This window comes from Erythrolamprus reginae, chromosome 1 (assembly GCF_031021105.1).
Source record: "Erythrolamprus reginae isolate rEryReg1 chromosome 1, rEryReg1.hap1, whole genome shotgun sequence".
Lineage (NCBI taxonomy): Eukaryota > Metazoa > Chordata > Lepidosauria > Squamata > Dipsadidae > Erythrolamprus > Erythrolamprus reginae.
The window spans coordinates 117,931,194-117,954,316 of NC_091950.1; the positions used below are offsets into that span (position 1 = coordinate 117,931,194).

Sequence of the window (23,123 nt, forward strand, 5' to 3'; positions counted from 1 at the left end):
ATGTTGGAGAAATTTGATTTTCTGGCTGGGAGAGATGACATTACAAAGCACCAGACGGTGTGCTGATACCTCCTGCAAAGAAAACTGGATAATAAAGTAGCCCAGATGGCATTGTTGGAAAAAAAATTACAAAATCATAAAGGCAGACAAGATCCAGGACAGTGGCATTTTCTCAATTTGGATATTCAAGATGAATTAAATGAAAAGAGGCCAAAAGACAGGAAAATTTCAAATTTCAGATGTTAACTTGTAGTCCCATGTCTGGGATGTTAAAGTTTCACCAATCAGAGTGTGGACACAACCTAAAAGAGAAAGCCTTGTGATTATGATGATCAGAATAATTATTTACTTCAGGTGGAGATAAATAAACCCAATTGGACATCTTAACACAATTTTAAGTGAATGATCAATAATACAAATAAAATGCAGATGGAAAAGTCAATTTTATCCAAAGAGCCTAACTTGTACTATGTAATAATAAACAGTAGACAAAGCAATTGCCATGGTATCTTCACAATTTAGCCAAGTTTCAATTATTGTTTACAAAACAATAGAATAGTCAACATTAGACAGGAAATTAGCTTTCCTGCTTAGTAAGTGTGGATGCCATAGAACACAGCTATAAGGAAACTTATTTTACAATGTTTTTAATGCAGAGAAATCTGACTTTCAAGCTAAATAAACTTTTACTAGCGGGGAACTCTTTTTGTCAAGCTTAGTCAAGATGTCTCCAAAATATGGAGGTCATAACAATAATCAACTGTTCAGAACCCAGTGAATATATAAGATTCTTAAATCTCTCCCAACATTTCTGAATACAGTGATCCCCCGATTATCGCGAGGGTTCCGTTCCAAGACCCCTCGCGATAATCGATATTTCGGGATGTAGTGATGCGGAAGTAAAAACACCATCTGCGCATGCGCGCCCCTTTTTCCATGGCCGCACATGCGCAGATAGTGGAGTTTGCGTGTGGCCGGCGGGGAAGACCGCCCAACAGCTGATCTGCTCCGCAGCGCCGCAGCAGCGAGGAGCTTTGCGTGGGCAACGGGGAAACCCCATATTCGGCTCCTCGCTGCTGCCGCGCTGCGGAGCAGACCGGCGGCTGAAGGAACCTTCCCTGGGTGCCGCCCGCCGCCCACGCAATGGGGAAACCCCAAGACCATGTAAGCTGAAACCGGGCAGTTTGGACTTCCCATTCCTCCAAGTCACTTCGCCGCTCGTGTCCTGGCTAAACCGGGCGGCAGGAGACAGGCTTTGAGTTTTGGCTGCGGGGGGAGGGAGTTAGGAAAGTCCTACTTCTCCCCCCGCAGCCAAAAACTCAAAGCCTGTCTCCTGCTGCTCGGTTTAGCCAGGACACGAGCGGCGAAATGACTTGGAGGAATGTGAAGCTGAAACCGGGCGGTTTGGACTTCCCATTCCTCCAAGTCACTTCGCCGCTCGTGTCCTGGCTTCAATTGTACCCATCAGGAACCCTTTCGCTGTCTTTTTTGCCTTAACCTTCCAACCAGCCTCAAGTTCTTCCCCTCGATTGGTTCAGCTCCCCGGTTTTCTGGAAGGCCTGCACACGTATATTTCACTCACACTCACACACACACACCCAAACCCCCCTCTCCCTTTCTCTCTCACACACCTCTCTCTCTCTCTCACACACACACACACGTTAAATACATAAATAAATAAATACATACCTCACACTGTCCTCCCTTCCCCGTTGGAGTGCTTGGGCTCGGGAAGTGTGTCCGCAAAAGAAAGCTAGGGCGAGACCCCTTTCCTTACAACCCGAGTTGTGGGAGACCGAGTTTTTTTGCGAGTAAGTGTGTGCTGGAGAGGGAGAGAGAGAAAGCGCGGCCGGGAATACGGGGGGTGGCCATGGGGAGAGAGGGAGGGAGAAAGAGAGAGACTCTCAGCGAGCAACTCCTGACAGAGTCTCTAGCCCGACAGCGCGCCTGAGACTCTTCAACTGGGAAAGCGTGAGAACGGGGAAGCAGTAACAGCCCTTCTCGGCTCCGGCAGCAGCTTCTTCTCGCCAGCTGCAAGCGCCCGACTAGCGCCGGGAGAGAAAAGGCGAAAAGTAGACTTTCCTAACTCCCTCCCCCCGCAGCCAAAACTCAAAGCCTGTCTCCTGCCGCCCGGTTTAGCCAGGATACGAGCGGCGAAGTGACTTGGAGGAATGGGAAGTCCAAACCGCCCGGTTTCAGCTTCACATTCCTCCAAGTCATTTCGCCGCTCGTGTCCTGGCTAAACCGGGCAGCAGGAGACAGGCTTTGAGTTTTTGGCTGCGGGGGGAGAAGTAGGACTTACCTAACTCCCTCCCCCCGCAGCCAAAACTCAAAGCCTGTCTCCTGCTGCCCGGTTTAGCCAGGACACGAGTGGCGAAGTGACTTGGAGGAATGGGAAGTCCAAACCGCCCGGTTTCAGCTTCACATTCCTCCAAGTCATTTCGCCGCTCGTGTCCTGGCTAAACCGGGCAGCAGGAGACAAGGCGAACTTCCGCGTTTGGCTTCAGGACTCAGTTGGGAAGCCGCGCGGCTGTTTTAAAAGGGTGCAGCCGGCATGGGGGGCTTCCCAGCAGCCCCCCGAACCCCCAACCCAGGTTCGGGGGGCTGCTGGGAAGCCCCCCATGCCGGCGGCGACCTTTTAAAACAGCCGCGCCGCTTTCCAGCTGACTCCCGAAGCCAAACGCGGAAGTGTTTTTTTAAAATTAATATTTTTTTAAAAATCGCGATATAGCCGTTTCGCGAAGATCGAGATCGCGAAACTCGGGGGATCACTGTATACACACCATTTTCCCCCATCTCCCTATTTCCCTATCTCCCTCCCTGCTTGGTTTGCTTTTACTAATAATAATAGCACTGGCAGTGATCTTAGAAAAACCAGTTTCTTAAATCAGTGTTTTTCCCCCAAACAAGTCTCAGTTTCCTCCATTTCCAGTAATATTGATAGATCATGAAATCTACTGATAAATAACAAACTATAGACCAGAAATATCCATCCTGCCTTTAATAATCACCCTCTCTCATTCTCTGTCACTTCTTCCAACTATGGATTACAGTGAACCCTCGAGTTTCGCGTCCTCAAGGATCGCGAAAGGGCTATTTCGCTAGTTTTCAACCCGGAAGTAAACTCCACCATCTGCGCATGCGTGCCCTTCCACACATGCGTAGATGGTGGAGTTTCCCCGCCGGGCAGAGGCTTCCCTGGGTCTTCCCCCTCTTGCCCCGGTAAGACCCCAGCGGCGGTGGGCTGGAGCGCGAGCTTGGGGCAGCCTAGCTCCGCTTCCCAGCTGGGAAGCGGAGCCGGCAACAGCGTGGGCGGGCGGGCGGGTGGCGCGCGTGAGCTTGGGGCAGCCTAGCTCCGCTTCCCAGCTGGGAAGCGGAGCCGGCAACAGCGTGGGCGGGCGGGCGGCGCGCGCGAGCTTGGGGCAGCCTAGCTCCGCTTCCCAGCTGGGAAGCGGAGCTAGGGTTTCCCCAAGCGCGTGCGCACCCCAGGCACGAGCAACGGGGTGGGCGGGCGAAGGGCGGGCGGCAGTGGAAGTAAAAACACCATCTGCGCACGCACAGATGGTGTTTTTACTTCCGCACCGCTACTTCGCGAAAAATCGATCATCGCTTGGGGTCCTGGAACGGAACCCTCGCGATGATCGAGGGTTCACTGTACCCCTCATTGCTACCAGAGGGACCATATGGGGAAGAAAATTAGTTGGTCTTCAAATTTCTTACTCCTAGGCAAGCACCATGCTACAGAAGCACTATATTAATGCAAACCAATATCCAGAATAAAGCATATGAGTACTATAATATACATAAACATAGATTTTGGCCTTGAATAAGTTGAAAAAATTTAAAATATAGTTGGCTGGCCAGTTGGTTATTGGAAAATGGAGCACCTCCCTTATGAAACCAGGTTGCAACATCTTGGTCTCTTCAGCCTTGAAAGATGGCATTTAAGGGGTGACTTGATCGAAGTGTATACAATAATGCATGGGATAGAAAAGGTGGGTAGAGAAAAAGTATTTTCTCTATCACACAATACTAGGACGAGGGGGCACTCCCAAAAGTTCATAGGCAAGAAAGTGAGGACAAATAAAGGGAAATATTTCTTCACCCAGAGGGTCAATGGTTTCACTTCCAGAAGAGGTTGTGACAGATGTCAGCCTTGATAGCTTCAAGGCAGGATTAGACAGATTCATGGATTTCAAGTGTATCGGTGGTTAATGAAATGGATGTCCAAGTGCCGCCTCTATGTTGGTTGACGCAGGCAGGACTCCCTTGGGTACCATTTGTTTGGAGTCAAGGGAGTGTTTTGCCTTCTCTTTCTGCTCAATATCCACATGTACCACTGGGGGCCACTGTGTGACGCAGAATGCTGGACTCAATGGGCTTTGGCCTGATTCAGCATGGCTCTTCTTATGTTCTTATGTTAAGGCACCAGACAAGAAAGTGAGTAAATTTGGGTAACTCTGAGCTACTTTCTTCATCTCGGCTCTAGGAAGGAGGTTATTTATTTTATATTTTATTTTATTTTATTTTATTATTTTATTTTATTATTTTATTTTATTATTTTATTTTATTTTATTTTATTATTTTATTTTATTATTTTATTTTATTTTATTTTATTTTATTATTTTATTTTATTTTATTTTATTTTACAGTATTTTATTTTACAGTATTTTATTTTATTTTATTTTATTTTATCTTATCTTATCTTATCTTATCTTATTTTATTAATTGTATGCCACTTCTCTCTGAGGACTCCAAACAAACTTCCAAAATCATGTCAATTTTTTTTTGCAAATTACCCTACATTTTCAGCTGTTCATGAATTCAAATGATGCTGGAAACGTATGTGTTTGTATGTATGTAGAGTAATGTTTTGTTGAAATTCTGGCCATAAAGCCTAGCGTCTTTCAATGCCTTGATCCAATTGGTCTTGTAAGAAGATCTTTTAATAACCAATAACATAGTTCAGAGAAATATGGAGTTGTTGCTACTACTCTGGTCTATTCACTGTTGCTAAATTTTAGAGAGGCTCCCTCTTCCACAGATGCTGCTTTAGTTTTTGAACTGATATCACATATAGTATGTTTGAAAAAGCCAGATTTTTTATCAGTAGCATGGTGATTGGAAATGGGAGATTTTACAACATGTTGAAAAAACAAGATATTGATTTAATAAACTCTTGGTGGCTGGCTATTCATTATGATTAAGTGGATTTTTTTATTTTTATGTGCTTTGGGTTTTATTAGCTGGCTCTCTGCAAAAAGGGAAGTTGCAATGATACATGGATTACACTTTCTTTAAGAACGTAGAATATTGAGAGAGGACAATATATTTAAATATTGTTTATTTATGCTGTTGATTCTTATGAAGAAATAGTTATTATTTATTTATTTATTTATTTATTTATTTATTTATTTATTTATTTTTATGCCACCCTTCTCCTTAGACTCAGGGTGGCTTACAACATGTTAGCAATAGCACTTTTTAACAGAGCCAGCATATTGCCCCCACAATCCGTGCCCTCATTTTACCCACCCTTTCTTTTTATTAGATTTGTATGCCGCCCCTCTCAGAAGACTCGGGGCGACTCACAACAATAATAAAAATAATATTCCAGCGAAAACAAATGTAATATTAAAAAGCACATAAAACCCTATCATATTTAAAATGTCTTGAGTAATTTATGAAAGACAAGGAGAGTGGGGGCAGTTCTGATCTCTGGAGGGAGTTGATTCCAGAGGGCCGGGGCTGTCACAGAGAAGGCTCCTCCCCTGGGGCCCGCCAAACGACATTGTTTGGTCAACGGGACCTGGAGAAGGCCAACTCTGTGGGACATTATTGTGCGGTAGCAGGTGGTTCCGGAGGTACTCTGGTCCAATGCCATTCAGGGCTTTAAAGGTCATAACCAACATTTTGAATTGTGACCGGAAACTGATCAGCAGCCAATGCAGGCCACGGAGTGTTGCAGAAACCTTGATTATGTAATATATATATATATATATATATATATATATATATATATATATATATATATATATATATATTTGTTTTCGTAAATTTTCACGGGTATATGTATGTAGATTGTTCTGAGTTCGGGTTTTGCCCTGTGTAATATTTTGCATGTTTATGCGACGTTTCGGTGAAATCACATCCACCATCATCAGGCTGAAGTTTCCAAGCTTCGTGCTGTTGTAAAATGGAATGTCTGCAACTGTCATTTCTTCCTAGTGTATAGTGTGGGGGTGGAGATTTGGTTTGAATGTAGCAAATAGATTGGGTGATTATGTTTCAGTGATCACTGAAACATAATCACCCAATCTATTTGCTACATTCAAACCAAATCTCCACCCCCACACTATACACTAGGAAGAAATGACAGTTGCAGACATTCCATTTTACAACAGCACGAAGCTTGGAAACTTCAGCCTGATGATGGTGGATGTGATTTCACCGAAACGTCGCATAAACATGCAAAATATTACACAGGGCAAAACCCGAACTCAGAACAATCTACATACATACATACATACATACATACATACATACATACATACATACATACATATATATATTGTATTATATAATATTCTCAAATATTAAACAATTATAACAGAAGAAACACTAACATTGAGTTATAATATCTCATTCTATCAGGACAGCCATTTCTGAGAATGCACACAAGTGTCTCAAAATTCTAAATGTGCCCAATAGCCAAAATGTTTAGCTCCTTGTATTAAAAATAATAAATCATAGAGCCTTATCTCCTGTGTTACCTTGTTTTTGAAGGAGGCAAATAGACTTGTAATTCCTTGCTAAACCATAATATGACTTTGTGGTATTCCCCCTAGGGCAATTGCTGAAGTAAGTGGGATTGACTTTGAAACGGGACTGATCAAATATTTGAAAAATAGTAGGCATATTAGCTTTTTGAGAAATATACAAAGCAAGGGATAAAATGTTTGATTCTTTTATAGAAATACGGGAGAATTATTTTCTGGAATCTTTCCCACTTGAAAATGAAATGATATACAATTACATCAAAAGATGAAAGAAATATCCCTTCAAAAGCCCTTTATACACTTGACAATTACAGAAGTGATAAATAATCATGTAGAGGTCATAATAATTTTTACGCAGTTGTCAGTCCATAAGAAATGATTAAATATTATTAAGCTTTACAATATAACAATTTTTTTTATTATTATTTGCCTGCGTTCCTATGCAGGTTCACTCCAAAAATATGAACATTTTTTAATCTTGGCACTGCCATAACAAGAATTATTCTCTTTGCTTTGCAGACATGGGAATTTTGCCAAAAAAACTGGACAGTAATAGAGATAGCACTAACTCCCACAGAACATCAAACTGCAAATTGTAACTATAAATTCCTGGGAGACCAGAAAGTTTTCTTCCTATCAAAATATTTTAGTTTTAAAAATGAAATGTACCTATCAAAATGGCCTTTTTTTGTGTAGAGGATATGAAAAAAATAAGTGACTGTGGAGTATTGTGGAATGTTCATCATCAGAGTTTTTCTGAAACATCCTAATAATTTTTCACTTGGCTGCCTTCTAGAAATCTATTTCATGTTGTTATTTATCAAATGATATATTTTTTTGCCGTGTTAATTTCAGGAGACATTTCAAATACAGTATTTTGTAGAACTACTTGTAAAAATAGGCCTGGTGTTTTTTAAGGAATAATGTTCCTTTTTACTGAGAATATAATTTGACCAAAAATGCTGACTGTATTACATTTCTATGGGGGGGGGGGAAGAGAATTTAAAGAAAATTTTGCTTATCCCTCCCCTCCCATGGTATTAATATAACTGGCTTATAAATAACGATATAAGCACTGACAGTACTGATGTCTTTCTCTACATTACTTACAGACTTTTTATTTCCTAGCTCCTTGTTGAAAGTGCATTTTAATACACATAAAATTCTGGTCTTGATAGAGTCTGAAATATATTTATAAAACATACACATTTCTCTCATGCTTTTGACAAAATAATGTAAATACAGTTGAAACATTTATTACAACTTGTACATGGCAATTTGAGATATACTCCAATCTGCACTTTGAAAATCTTTCTGAGCCTTTGAGTAGATTGCACAGACATTTCATCATAAAACAGCATTTTGCTTGCTTGAGGCTCTAACATTTCACATACATTTGGGAGTGCATTCCACTGAAATAACTAGGAAGCACTTGCTAGAAAGACAATGTCTGAAGCCTAAGCAAGTTTAATAGAACCTAGCATGCAGTGATCTCAGTGAAACTGATTTCCACATTAACAAATGCCCTGCACATTTATAAACACATAATTGTAGACTGCATGCATGAATATACACAATATCTCTCCTATAGTATTTTGGAGGAACTGGTGGTTTTGCAATTTGCATCCTTGGAATATAATAGCTTTAGCAGGCTACTGAAATATGCCATTATAATTTTTCCAAGATTTCATCTGGGAATGAATACTTACAATATGAAAAGGTACTTTTCAATTTAAGAGATTGAATGCATTCAGCTCATGATTTGTCAAGTTCAAACCCCTGCTCTTAATCAATACTCTGCATAAAGATAGTTATAATAAAGTTCTGCAGAATTTTAGGTCTACCGTTTTCATAGATAACAAGAACCATGATAAGACAATTGCATTATAAATTATTTGTATGGGGGTGGTAGCTCAAAAAGTATCATTAAAATACATTTATAGATAAAATAGTCATGAAACCATAGGTGGCAATTATAGTCTTTGCAGCAGTCTTGATACTTCCACTTATATTCTTTATCTTTAGACAGTAGCCTGTACCTTGTTATATCTTTATCCATTTTCCTAATGATATTTAGAAATTGATAATTAAATTTCCGATTTTTGTTGTTGTTTTTGTTACTTCCTAAATAGAAGTAAGGTGAGTATCTCAATTGAGGGTGCTCAAAGCAAGGACCCAGCTAACTGAACAGGACTACCCTGTTCACATCAGGACTTAGAAATGATTGAAGATTCTTCAAGACTCAGTAACAGTCAGAAATTATGTACCTTATAGCCTCATTTGCCTGACATTTGTTGGTGCAGTAAGTCTTATAGTTAAAAGAGGGTGTCATTGAACAGTGTATTATGCTGTCCAAGGTGCTGACTGTTCTTTTATCTTTTCTAGTGTAAGGAATTACATGTTACAGTACTCCTGTACTCTGTACACTGACTTCCTTAGGGTTTATAGCTAAGCCAGTAAAATGAAGAATGTCTTATACATATATCCGAGTCTGCGGAGAGGGGCGGCATACAAATCTACTAAATAAATAAATAAAATAAATAAGAAACTTTTAAGTTGCTATGGTAGTATTGCCTATCCTTCTAAATTCACTTTTTCACACTTGAATTTTTAAAAATGTCACCTGCTTGTAACAATGAGAAAAATGTTTTGATTATTAAATCATGAAATGCCTTTATACTTAAAAATACCTGCTTCTTTTCTTTGGTAGTTTCAAAGGGAAGCATTTTGGAAGCTTTATACTGTATGCTATTTAACAATTTCTTAAAAGCCTTAAGTTTAAGCAATGCTAATAAAAGCCATGAACCATTTTCCGGGAAATATCTTTAGAAAGAAACTCTGCAAATGTAGATGAAGCAATAGCTTTGATCAATATACTGCACACTTTTTCATAGACATTTAAAAGATTCTTTCTTTTTTTTAAGGACGAGCCAATCACTGGTCTGCAATTATTGGTGGATCTCATTCCAAAAACTATGTTCTTTGGGAATATGGAGGATACGCAAGTGAAGGGGTGAAGCAAGTTGCAGAGCTGGGATCCCCAGTTAAAATGGAAGAAGAAATTAGGCAACAGGTAATATATCATATAATCTATTCAAACAAGAAAAAGGATTGTGACTCATTAAAAAAACAGATTGGCAGCAAGATTAATGTAATTAACTGAGGAGAATTGAGATATTTTGTTATGAAGATTGTCAGTATCTATTCTAGGACACTTTAACTAAGTTAATTATAGTTTTTAAAGTTAATTACAGGGTTTAACATGTAACATGTAATTAAATATTCTCTTTAGGCCATGTACCAATTTATTCTGTTCATAATGCAATATTGAACCACAGAACTTATCAGCTTATTTAAGTTATGAATTTCTATATAACATCTTTAACTTTGCTTCCCCTGCCCCCCTGACATCAATGTGTGACTTAACTTAAGCATTTATAAAATACACGGGGAAAAATCATCACAAGTGAGTGATCATACCATCTCATATTGAAGAGAGGTTCTGTAGGGGAAAAAATGTAATGGCAGATGGCATGCAGGGCATGGGAGAAGTTTGCAATCAATATTGTAATCTTAAATTCTCATATTATTTTCTAGTATGGTATCACAATTGAAGTGAATGAATAGCAACAATAGTTATAGACTGAACTGGTTGAAGTATCAGATTTGATCTAAATGACAAGATGTTTTCTACATTTTTTCCCTATGATTTCAGTTTTATTTAGCTTCAGAAAAGCTCTCAAAGTGCTTTCTGTTGAGCAGTTAATTCTGCCTTTAAGGTATAGAGCATATTTTTATGAAAAAAAGTCTCCGTAGGAACATACAATGTTTATATGCCAAACTTTATTGTTGCTAATAATCTCCATCAAACCAGGAAGAAATATGGTTGATTCAGTTTTCATGATGAAATTTACATCAGATTTGACTTTAGCCAGTTTTTCCTCAAGCTCCAAATATTAATATTACAGTATTCTTAACACTAATAGGGTTGGAAGTGGCACAGATAACCTTTGCATATATTTATTGTGTTTCCTATTTTAAGGATACAGCAGTAGTAATTAAACATTTATACTTAAGCTGCAGGCCCTATTTGAACTTCATATTTTGAGAATGCATATGGTGGGGAAAATATCCTAGAGCATGCATACATTTTCTCTTCTTCTCGAAAATATTTCCTAAAAAGCAATGTTGGAAAAGATGTCACATCAATTGATTTTTGTCCTGCAGTCCAAGGGGCCACAAAAATATTAAAGTCTATTAAAGGTCATAAGTCAAATAAGAGGTGCATTTTTAATATCTGTAAATAAGTTTATAAATAATAATGACTTCATTCTGAATGTGATGTTCTGACAACAGCAAAGGAAGATACCAGGAAAATAATTTGTTGGATTGTAGTAAAAATAAAGGTAAAAGATGGGTGAGCTGATCAGAAAATGGCAGAGTAGCAAAATCTGCACAGAAGTTGGAGGCAATCTTCACTTAAAGGCAGAATTCTAACATTTGAGATGCATATGTGGCTTTTAGTGTATGATGTGTGTGTCTTTAAAGAGTGTCGGCCTGCATTTCAGGGAGCAGAGATGGGAGTATTCCCTCAGGCTGTACAAAGGTTTTATTGCTAAATGCATCCTGAACTAAAACTTTCTGGAGTGAATTTAAATAGACATTCATTTTATGTATCAAATGTGAAATGAATGAATAATTGAATTTTCTTAGTCTTCTCCAAGACAGCTCAGCTAAGCAGGAAAAATGTCAGTGCTGGATGGTACATTTCTATTAAAGTGAGATACAGGGCTTCTGGTGTAATTTTTGTTTTCATTGTCCTCAGGGGCCTAACTTGTGTGCTGCTTAACCAGAAAATAAAGAGGATGTATGTGGAATGTAGAATGTAGATACATGTAGAATGACATCTCCGTATCTCCATTCTCTCCTTCTCCTTCCATTATTTATTTTATTTATTCATTTGTCCAATACACAAATACATAGGAAGAAAATAGACATGTGGTAATATATATAAGGGTAAAAGTGAACTTAGAGGAGAGGATATATGAAAGGAAGAGAATATACATGATAGGTGAGAGAAAGGAACGACAATTGGACAGGGGACGAAAGGCACACCAGTGCACTTATGTACGCCCCTTACTGGCCTCTTAGGAACCTGGAGAGGTCAATCGTGGAAAGTCTAAGGGAGAAATGTTGGGGGTTAGGAGTTGACACAATTGAGTCCGGTAATGAGTTCCACGCTTCGATAACTTAATTGTTGAAATCATATTTTTTACAGTCAAGTTTGGAGTGGTTCGTATTAAGTTTGAATCTGTTGCGTGCTCTTGTGTTGTTGCGGTTGAAGCTGAAGTAGTCATTGACCGGTAGGACGTTGCAGCATATGATCTAGTTCAATGTTGTTGAGTACTGTATAATACCAGACTTGGAGGTCTCATGTCCTTGCTTCATTCTGCTGCTTATCATTTGGCAGGGCAAGAAAGCATGGAGAAGGGTCATATTTCATTAATTATTAGGTGCTAAATATTTCAAAGACATCTCTGCAGCAATCACTATTAATTATGGAGGCTGTCACCAGGATCCAGGGTAGCCTGCTTTTGGATTCAAATGGTAAAAATTCCTGGCTTCAGGACCCTGATTTATGAATTATTTTACGTGGGTATGATTGTAGTAGTTTACTATAGAACTCATTTTTGTGTAACTTCAGCAACCATGATTTTTATTCGGTTTCTCTGTTCTGCTGAAAGTGTTGCCATTTCTGTTAGATGACTCTCTCTTTTCTTTTTTTATGATTATGCCGTTATATCTTTTTTTTCTCCTAGTAGTGAAAATGGTCTTTTGGCTTTGTGGTTTTACTTTACTTTTTAGTCTATTTTCTTAGTAGCTTGGAGGGCATTTCATTTTAATTTGGGAACTGCAAAACTGGTGTTGGGATGGGTTTGTGGTTGGTTGGTTAGTTTGTGTATTTGTATATTCAATTTGTATGGTTGCCCAGCTCAATAAGTAGCTTTGGGCAGACAACAAAACAACATCAATAACATAAAAATTAAAATAAATTAAAATACATAGTCAAAAGTTGTATGATCACTGATACAACTCTGAAATGAGTGTCTTCACACAATTGTGAGCCAGGGTCTTTAGTACTTTAGTATTTTATGAAAGGCCAGCAAGGTCAAGCCCATTCTGGGAAGTTTTTGAGGATTGGGCACCATGGCAGAAACTGGCATTCCTTGTGTGAGAGGATCTGAAACATGTCCACCCTGCTTGACCAAACTGGATGAGTAGAAACAAATGAGGAAAGATGGCCCCTCAAATTGGTTGCCTACAGTTTGACTATTGTTTTTGTAATGGAGTGTATGGTTGATTTTGAAGGATAAAGGAAAAAGATTCTGCATAGGAACAAAGAAGCTGCAGGAGAACCCTACAGCGGCTTAATGGTCAGAAAAAGAAAATTAGGAAGAACTCATCCTAATTGATCAGATAGTTAAAAATGGTGGCAAGAGGTTCATGCCTGCAGGCTTGCAAGGTTCTGTTAATATAGCCTTACAATAAAGTAGATTTAGTTCATTTAATCATATTTCCTGGTTTACCTAAGAGAGCAGTTTTTGAAGCAAAAAAAGCCTTCCCAAAATATGTTCTGGTGGTCCAGTTTTGAGCCATTATTTTATTTTATATTTTATTGTGTAATTTTCATTTTACTTTGATCTTATGACATTGCCATAAGATATTTGCAGGTGATGGAGTTAGTGACCTGGAACGCAAATATTCCCTTCCTTCAGCTTCTGTAGACAGACATTATTTTACATTTTGGATGAGCAATTGCTGAATATATAATCCCCTTAGTCAGAGTTTGAGTTTTCTTCCCCTATACAGTAATCTCCTTGGAAAGGTTACATTCAACACACAGGACCTTCTCTCTCTCTCTCCCTCTCCCTCTCTCTCTCTCTCTTTCTCTCTCTCTCCCTCTCTCTCTCTCTTTCTCTTTTTGAGTCTCTGTCATGGTAGATGAATATAATACTTTTTCTTTTACATTGAGCTTGGTAAAATAGATTAGATTTTAGATTAGGATTGAGTTTAGAGACAGGGAGAGCTTATATTTATAACTGTAGCTCAGTAATCAATAAAGCCTAATCTACACTTGTATCACCAGCATGGAAATATATGGATAAATCAATGTTTAGCACGTATATATTACATTCCCAATTATCTTCTAAATTGGGATTTCTAGCCAGGAGTGCAACTGATGTGCTGTAAATAAGAAAATATACTTCAGTTAATTCCTATTGTGGTTAGAGAATAAGTGGAAGAGAAAGCTACAACACCCTCTTTCTCCTTTGCATTGATTACTGTGGAAAAGAAAAGGCTGGACTAGACCCATTGTTTGATTGACAGAAAAGAGCTGTTGTTAGATATGAAAAGTACAGATAATCCTTGACTTACAACAGTTCATTTAGTGCCTATCCAAAGTTGCAATGGTATTGAAAAAAGTGACTTATGACCATTTTTCACACTTACGCTCATTGAATCATCCCCGTGGTCACACGACCAAAATTGAAATGCTTGGCAACTGACTCATATTTATGATGGTTGATGTTTTCTGAGTCATGTGATCACATTTTGCACACTACTGACAAGGAATGTCAATGGGGAAACAACATTCACTTTACAGCTATTTCACTAATTTAATAGCTGCAGTGATTCACTTAACAACTGTGGCAAGAAATATTGTAAACTGGGCCAAAGCCTACTTAACAATTATCTCACTTAACATAGAAATTTTGGGTTCAATTGTGGTCTTAAGTCGAGGGCTACCTGTATTCTATATGTTGTAAAGCCTATTATTATCATTATTTCTGATTAACATAATTTAGAAAATATGACAGTTTAAAGGGTTATTATTTCTATACTCTATTTTTCTGTCATGGAAATATAATTTTTCATTTTTATGCTTCTATAAATCCATGTGGAATGTAGTCACATAAAATAAATATAAGCAAATAAATGAACTGAGAATAACATATTCTTTTTCTGCTTTATAAACCCAACTTTGAATGTTATACTGTTGGGTAAGATTTCTCAGTCTCGTCATCTGCAATTAGCATTAAATTGTATTATTAGTTTATTGTATTTTTAAAAGGACACACATGTTTCTTTATATTTCTGGATATAATTATACTTATAAATTATACATTATCTTATCAAAAAAATTTAAGGTGCAGTATGGAGATATAAAAACATGAAAAGTATATTTTTCCAGATTCAAGATGTACTTTTTGGGATATATAGGAAAGGATATGTGAACTATCTACCAATTTATCATTCCAAATTATTCTTTTCAAGTAGAAGATTGAAAATGAAAAGTATGATTTAGATTTCTTTTTTTAAAATAAACCTGTTGAATATAAATGAAATATAAGACAATTGGATGTTGTGAGATGTTTGTACAAACTTTCCTGGAAGTAAGGTCCACTGAAAAATACATTTTTTGTTTTTGTTTTGAGAAAATGTATTTAAGATTGAATTGTTTAAATAAAAAGTTTAAATAACTTCCTGTAGAATCATTTACAGTTTATTTCTCCACTTCTCTAATGTTTTTTTTAATTGGGTAATTCTTTTCGGTGTATAGTTTGGTATTATCTTTTTATCAGCATTAACACATTGGGTAGACATTTGTTTTTTAATCTCCGCTTCTGATAACGATATTGTTGGAAAAGTAAATACAATGCTTTCTTTTTATTTTGTTTCACACAAAGACCTAAGGGTTTGGGGAAAGTTTAATTTTATTTTCTTGGAAAAAGTGCTTGCATGATTAATTAGACTGCTTCTAATTGATTGAAAATTAATGCCCTGCAACATTAATTAAAGGTTTCTTTAACTTTCATCACAACAACCTTTCAGTTTTAGAATTTTTTTATTGGCCAAGTGTGATTGGACACACAAGGAATTTGTCTTGATGCGTGCAATGCTGTGTAGTGACATTTTGAGGGTAGGAGTTGAAACAGCTTATGTCCAGGATGCGAGGGGTCAGTAAATATTTTCCCTGCCCTCTTTTTGACTCATGCAATATACAGGTCCTCAATTGAAGGCAGGTTGGCAGCTATTGTTTTTTCTGCAGTTCTGATTATCCTCTGAAGTCTGTGTCAGTCTTGTTGGGTTGCAGGATCAAACCAGACAGCTATAGAGGTGCAGATGACAGACTTAATGATTCCTCTATAGAACTGTATCAGCAGCTCAGGTGCAGGCTGCTGCCCGGACGGGGGAGAATGCAATGGGGTAGCGAAAATGGAGCTCCATCCCAGAGCACCCAATTTGCATTGAAAGATGTTGAAAGAAATTGCAGGGTGTCTTGCATAAGCCATGCCCACAGTGTGATAGTAAAGATTTTGGTAACCCTTCACTGTAGCAGCTCCTTGGGTAGTTTGCGCTTCCTGAGTTGGCGCAGAAGGAGCATTCTTTCTTGTGCTTTTTTGTTGATGTTTTTGATGTTAGGTGACCATCTTAGGTCTTGAGATGTGATAGAACCTAGAAATTTAAAGGTCTCTAGTGTTGATAATGTATTGTCTAGTATTCTGAGAGGTGGTCGAGCACATCAAGCACATAGACTATTTGGGATTCCTTGTGTTAGCGTCATAAAGGTACTAATCATTATGTGGAATTAACTTAAGTATTTCAAAGCATACCAACAATGAATTGAGTGGAAATGAATCCACAAATTTGTATTTAGCTTACTTAAATATAAACCATTGAGCTGCTTAATATTTTATTTGTGAATAGTGTCATGTGGGGTTGTTACACATTATTTATTTTTGTTTTGCTTGAACATATACTAGGAAACACAAAATGGTTGGGATTTCAATGTTTATATTATGAAAAATGATGGTGCCTTATGATGGCTTGGTTTGGCAAAAAATACTTCCTTTTGAGAAAGATGAACCATCTGTTTTCCATTAGTCCAACTACCTTTTTACTATCCTATCCTACATAGTCCTAAGGAATTGATTGGAGATAGGAAGCAGAACAACCCATAAATAAATACTTGGATATAAAACCACCAGATTTGAACATTTCGGGTAAGAAAATCAGTAAAATCACTTCCATATTAATATCAAGAAAACTACATTATTGTGTTTACTAAGTCCCAGTGAACTGAATTGTACTTGAAGGAGATTTTTTCCTAACAATTTGATTAATATAATGCCCTCTAATGGAGAATGATGAACATTGGCTTTTAATAATCAAGATTTGCCATCTTCCTCTTTCCTCAATTAAGAACATTTAGCTGGCTTTAGCAATCACATTATGCATATGATTAGTTCATTTTTCTTATTATTTTAATATTATGTATGTGGAAGAACTACATTGCGCTTGAACTAGTCCTTAATATGATATTGCAGCAAGTTTTAGGAAACAAATGCTAGTCACATTCTATTCTGCAACAGGCTGAATAATAAGGGAGAGGTGCTGAAATTCTCTTTTCCCAAAATGCTTATTCTATTTTAAGTTTTTATTCTCAAGTAACAGGTGTCTTCCTGATATGTGAAACATTCTCATTGATTTAACTTGTAGAACTTCACTCATTGCAACCTGGATATAGTTAAGACACAAAGCATTGTGTTGTTACATAAAACCTACAAGAATTTAAATCCAGCTGCAGCATAAAGGGGACAAATATTTTAAAATTAAAAACTTCCTGAATACATTGCATTTGTCCAAGCTCATCTCAGCTCTTTCTAGTCTCTTAAGGAAAATAGCTGGTTTCAGTGGGATTTAATCTCAGAAAAGTAGGTATAATATTGGAGCTTTTCAGGTGATCCAGTTTGAAATGAAAGGAACCCTCTCCCACTCATGTTAGTATATACAGCATTTGAGATGGAATGAAAAAAATATGTTGAATGTTGTTATAGAGAAGCAAGTAGACTTTATCTGTTTTGTTGTTGTTGTTAGTTGCACAATCATGTCCAACCCATTGTGGCCGCATGGACAACATTCATCCAGGCCTTCCTCTTCTCTACCATCTTCTGGAGTCCATTTAAGCTCATACCGAATGCTTCAGTGATTCCATCCAGCCACCTCATTCTCTGTTGTCCCCTTCTTTTGCCCTCAATCTTTCCCACCATTAAGTTCTTCTCCCATGAGGCCTTCCTTCACATTAGGTTTGAGTTTCATCTTCAGGATCTGGCCTTCTAAAGAGCAGTCAGGGTTGATCTTCTCTAAGACTGACCAGTTTGATCACCTTGCAGTACAAGGGACTCACAGGAGTGTTCTCCAGCACCATAGTTCAAAGGCCTCAATTCTTTGGCACTCAGCCTTTCTTACGGTCCAACTTTCACAGCCATATATTGCAACTGGAAAAAACATTGCCTTGATTATATACATTTTTGCTGGCAGGGTGATATCTCTACTTTTTTAGTATGCTGTCTAGATTTGTCATAGCTTTCCTCCCCAGGAGCAAGCGTCTTTTAATTTCTTGGCTGTAGTCCCAATCTGCAGTGATCTTGGAGCCCAGGAAAATAAAATCTGTCACTGCCTCCTTTTCTTCTGTATCTATTTGCCAGGAGCTAGATGCCATGATCTTAGTTTTCTTAACGTTGAGTTTCAAGCCAACTTTTGCACTCTCCTTCACCTACATCACAATTCAAAGTGTTGGTTATGACCTATAAAGCCCTTCATGGCACCGGACCAGAATATCTCCGGGACCGCCTTCTGCCGCACGAATCCCAGCAACCGGTTCGGTCCCACAGAGTTGGCCTTCTCTGGGTCCCATCGACTAAACAATGTTGTCTGGCGGGACCCAGGGGAAGAGCCTTCTCTGTGGTGGCTCTGACCCTCTGGAACCAGCTCCCCCCTGAGATTAGGATTGCCCCCACCCTCCCTGCCTTTCGCAAACTCCTTAAAACCCACCTCTGCCGTCAGGCATGGGGGAACTGAAACATCTCCCTCTTGCCCATGTTGTTTTAGATTTAGATTAGATTAGATTTATTGGATTTATATGCCGCCCCTCTCCGCAAACTCGGGGCGGCATATAAATGGTGTTAAATTGGTGTTAGATTGATTGTGTGCTTGTTTTTTTAATATTCTGGGGTTGTTTTTTGAAGTGTCTGCATAGTAACAGCCGGCCGCCAGAGCTAGCGAGCCGAGCCCTATCCAGGGTGCTGATTGGGCGCGTGTGCCCCAGTTACATTGTAAGCGGGAAGTTTCCTCTGTGTGTATTGGCTGCTGCCTCAGATAGCTCTTGTTATAAAAGCCTGTGTATTGTGTTTCCTGTTAAGCCTGTACCTGCCACCGCTGGCATGTGTTATGATTAAACCTTCTTGCCAAATCAAGGCCTCAGTTATTATACTGGCGACGAGGGGTCGAGCCTGTTTATGCTGATTGTTTCTGAGTATAGCACAAGTAAGTGAGGATGTCAGTACAACTTACTTTTCCCCCTTTCGACCCTCAAGGGGATACGTGGGACTCGTATGTCGCCCGTTTCGACTGCTTTCTAATCTCTAATGGCTATACAGAAATCTCGGGGGACCGGAAGAGGTCTTATTTTCTTGGGTTTTGTGGGCCCAAGATGTTTGAGACTGCAAGGGCTTTGTTTGCCCCAGTTTCCATACATGATGTGCCGTGGCAGCAATTTCTGTCAACCTTGCAAGACCATTACGCCCCGGCCCCTTCCCGCTGTGCGCGGAGATACAAATTTTACCAGAGAAATCAGGCTGAAGGGGAATCAATCAATGACTTTGTAGCCGCTCTCCGCCGGGCGGCTCTGTACTGTGAGTTTTCGGATCTCAATGACTACTTATTGGATAGATTGGTTTTTGGGGTGAGGGATGGACGCCTTAAACAACGTCTCCTGGCCACCTGGGATTTAACGTTTCAAGCGGCGCTTGCGGAAGCCCGTGCGTTCGAGCTGTCAACCCAGTCTCTCGCGGCCATGGACAGCTCCGTAAATGTCACTAATAAGGGGCCTGCTCTCCCGGATAAGCCGAAGGCTCCTATAGAAAAGGAGGATTCAGGTGACACTGAGGAAGAAGAGGTTTGCCGGCTGGCGGTCAACCGCAGCCGTGATCCGCCTGCTGCCCATTCCCGTCCTCCTTTATCACCGTGCCGAGGTTGCGGGGGTAGCCATTTCAGATCGAATTGCCCTTTCAGGGATGCGGCGTGCTGGCATTGTGGTGCCAGGGGGCACATTGCGAGGGTTTGCCGTTTCCGCAGATCCCCACCTGCCGCGGCTAGAGATCAGAGGGAGTCCCAGAACTTCAATTCCCGTTGGCAAAGGAAATTTTCCTCGAACCAGAGGGAGGAATGCAATGCCATCTACAGCTCCCCCCGTCAGGTAACCTCGTATGTCCGGAAGACGTCTGGCTCCGCGGAAAAGATTTCAGTGGAAATTCGCCTTGGGGACGCTTGGTGTTCGATGCAAGTGGACACCGGCTCTGCGCATTCCTTAGTTTCTTGGGCCACCCTGAAGCGATGTTTTCCCAGACTGAGTAAGGGTCGCCTGCAGCCCTGCAACTCAACTTTAAAGGACTACCAAGGGGCTTCGATTCCAATCCTGGGGGAGGGTCATTTTACTGTCAGATTTAAGTCTTTTGTGGGCAAATTACCTTTAATTGTGGTTGATGGACCTTTCTCAAATCTGTTAGGTCTGGACTGGTTTAAGTCTTTGGGGTTGTCTATCACGGGGGTAAACGTGGTTAACGGAATTTCTGAATTTGACAAATTGGCTAAGGAGTTTCCCTCAGTGTTCGATAACACTTTGGGTTGTTACACGGGAACTCCTATTTCTTTTAGTCTTGACCCCCCAGGTACCAGCGGTACGGTTGAAGGCTCGCCGAGTTCAGATTCCTCTCCGGCCAAAGGTGGACGCTGAACTGGACCGGCTGATCGCCCAGGGAGTATTGGAACCAGTGGACCAAGCGGCATGGGATACCCCGCTGGTCATTGCTTTTAAGGGGGACGGGGGCATCAGATTATGCGGGGATTACAAATGCTCAGTGAACCGGGCATTAGCCCACCACTCCTATCCATTGCCTGTGGTGCAGCAACTGCTCCACACCCTTGGAAGCGGCAGGGTCTTTGCCAAGCTTGACCTGTCTCAAGCATACCAGCAACTCCCCGTGGACCCCCTAACCGCTGAGGCCCAGGCAATCATCACCCATAGGGTTTTTTTTAAATGCCATCGTTTACAATTTGGGGTCTCCATTGCTCCCGGTATCTTTCAAGGGTTAATGGAACGATTATTATATGGGCTGGATGGGACTGTACCCTACTTTGATGACGTTCTAGTGTCGGGTAGTTCCATAGAGGAATTGTTATCTAGGGTAAAGAAGGTTTTGGCTAAATTTCAAGAGGTGGGGTTAAAACTAAAACCACAGAAATGTGTTTTTGGGGTGCCGGAGGTGGAGTTTCTGGGATTCAAGGTGGATGGGAAAGGAATCCATCCCACCCCAGAGAAAACACGGGCAATCCAGGAGGCCCCCAGGCCCCAGTCAAAGGCTGAACTTCAGGCGTTCTTGGGTCTTCTCAATTTTTATGCGGTTTTTATTCCGCACAAGGCATCGGTGGCCGAACCGTTACACAGATTGCTGGACAATAGGTCTAGCTGGCACTGGGGTCACAGGGAGGAAACCGCGTTTGGGGCAGTTAAAAGGATCCTCATTTCCAATGATGTGTTGGCACAATATTTCCCTAGTTTACCATTGATCCTCACATGCGATGCCTCTCAGTACGGGGTAGGGGCCGTCCTTAGCCACAGGTTGCCAAATGGCTCGGAAGCCCCCATTGCGTTCTTTTCCCGGACCCTTGCAAAAGCTGAAAGGAACTACGGGCATATTGATAAGGAGGCGTTGGCGCTTATTGCAGGAGTCCGCCGTTTTCATGAGTACTTGTATGGCCGTAGGTTCGAACTGGTCACGGATCACCAGCCTTTGTTGGGTCTTTTAGCCGGTAACCGCCACAGTCCCATTGTATTGTCCCCGCGCATGTCACGCTGGATCATATTTCTGGCTAACTATAATTATGCACTAATTTACAAACCGGGTCGCCACATAGCACATGCTGATAGCCCCCTGCAAGAATTATTGTCCGACCCTGCCCCAACGTGCCCTGTCTTAGCTTTGTCCGAGGGACCCTTGGTATGGTCCGCTAGTGATGTGGCCAGAGAGACGGGTAAGGATCGTGTTTTAGCCCAGGTGAGACAATGGGTACTGAGGGGGTGGCCGAGCTCTGCCCCAGCTGAGCTTTTCATTCCGTTCTGGCGCTGCAGAATGGGGTTCTACGTGGAGAAGGGCACCTTGTTAAGGGGAGAGAGGGTCGTGATACCAGGTAAGCTACGGAACGAGGTGTTGGCACTTTTACACAAGGGTCACCCTGGCATTGTAAGAATGAAGGGACTGGCACGGGATTATGTGTGGTGGCCGGGCATGGACAAAGAGATAGAGCAGAGAGTGTCAGATTGCGCTACTTGCCAAGAGAGCAGACCGTTTCCGCCCCATGCGGAACCCCTGGTTTGGGAGCCACCGTCAGGACCCTGGACTCGGTTGCATATTGATTTGGCCGGACCGTTTATGGGTCAAACCTTTTTAATAACAGTGGACGCCTATTCTAAATGGGTGGAGATTGCCCAGTTGGAGTCCACACAAGCTCAGGCGGTAATAGACTCGCTAATGGCCCTTTTCGCCACACACGGCTTTCCGGATCTGTTAGTTTCCGACAACGGGCCACAGTTTACCTCTGTTCTTTTTGAATCGTTCTTGGCGTCAGCTGGAATCAGGCATGCCTTATCATCGCCTTGACATCCGGCCAGTAATGGTCAGGCAGAACGGGCAGTAAGGTCAGTGAAGGATGCATTGAAGAAAATGCCTCAGGGCTCTTGGAAGGAGAAGTTGGCGGATTTATTGCTGGCCCAGCATTCCACCCATTGTGTGGCCACAGGTAGGACCCCAGCCGAGCTTCTGATGGGACGGAAATTAAGGATTATATTAGATAGGTTGCACCAGGGTTATACCATAGCAGTGCAGTGGCCAGACCCGTCGGTTAGAGGTGTACATGTGGGGGACGCGGTGTTTGCACGTGCCTATGCCGGGAAAACTGTGTGGGAAAGGGGAACTGTGAGCAGGGAATTGGGGCCCCGCTCGTTCGAGTTGGTGTTACGGGATGGACGAATCTGGCGTAGGCACCTGGATCAGGTCCGCCTAGACAAGAGTGGTGACTATGGGGGACGGGCGGCCGTCGACCAACCCGGCGATTGCTTCCAGGAATCTCCTAGCCTAGCCTGTAATTCCGGAAAGCAAGCCAAAGACGAATCTCCGGAGGCGGTGCTAGTTTCGTCTCCGGAGTTGAACCAGGAGGCGCTGG

General features: G+C 40.9%; 1 protein-coding gene across 2 annotated transcripts in view; it reads left to right on the forward strand.

The window, feature by feature from the left end:
• SPON1 (spondin 1) overlaps positions 1-23,123 on the forward strand; it is a 393,098-nt gene that overhangs the window by 153,555 nt on the left and 216,420 nt on the right. For both annotated transcript variants that reach the window (XM_070762471.1, XM_070762480.1), the window contains exon 6: positions 9,704-9,852. In XM_070762471.1, the coding sequence (XP_070618572.1) occupies positions 9,704-9,852 (149 nt within the window). The remainder of the gene's footprint in view (positions 1-9,703; positions 9,853-23,123) is intronic.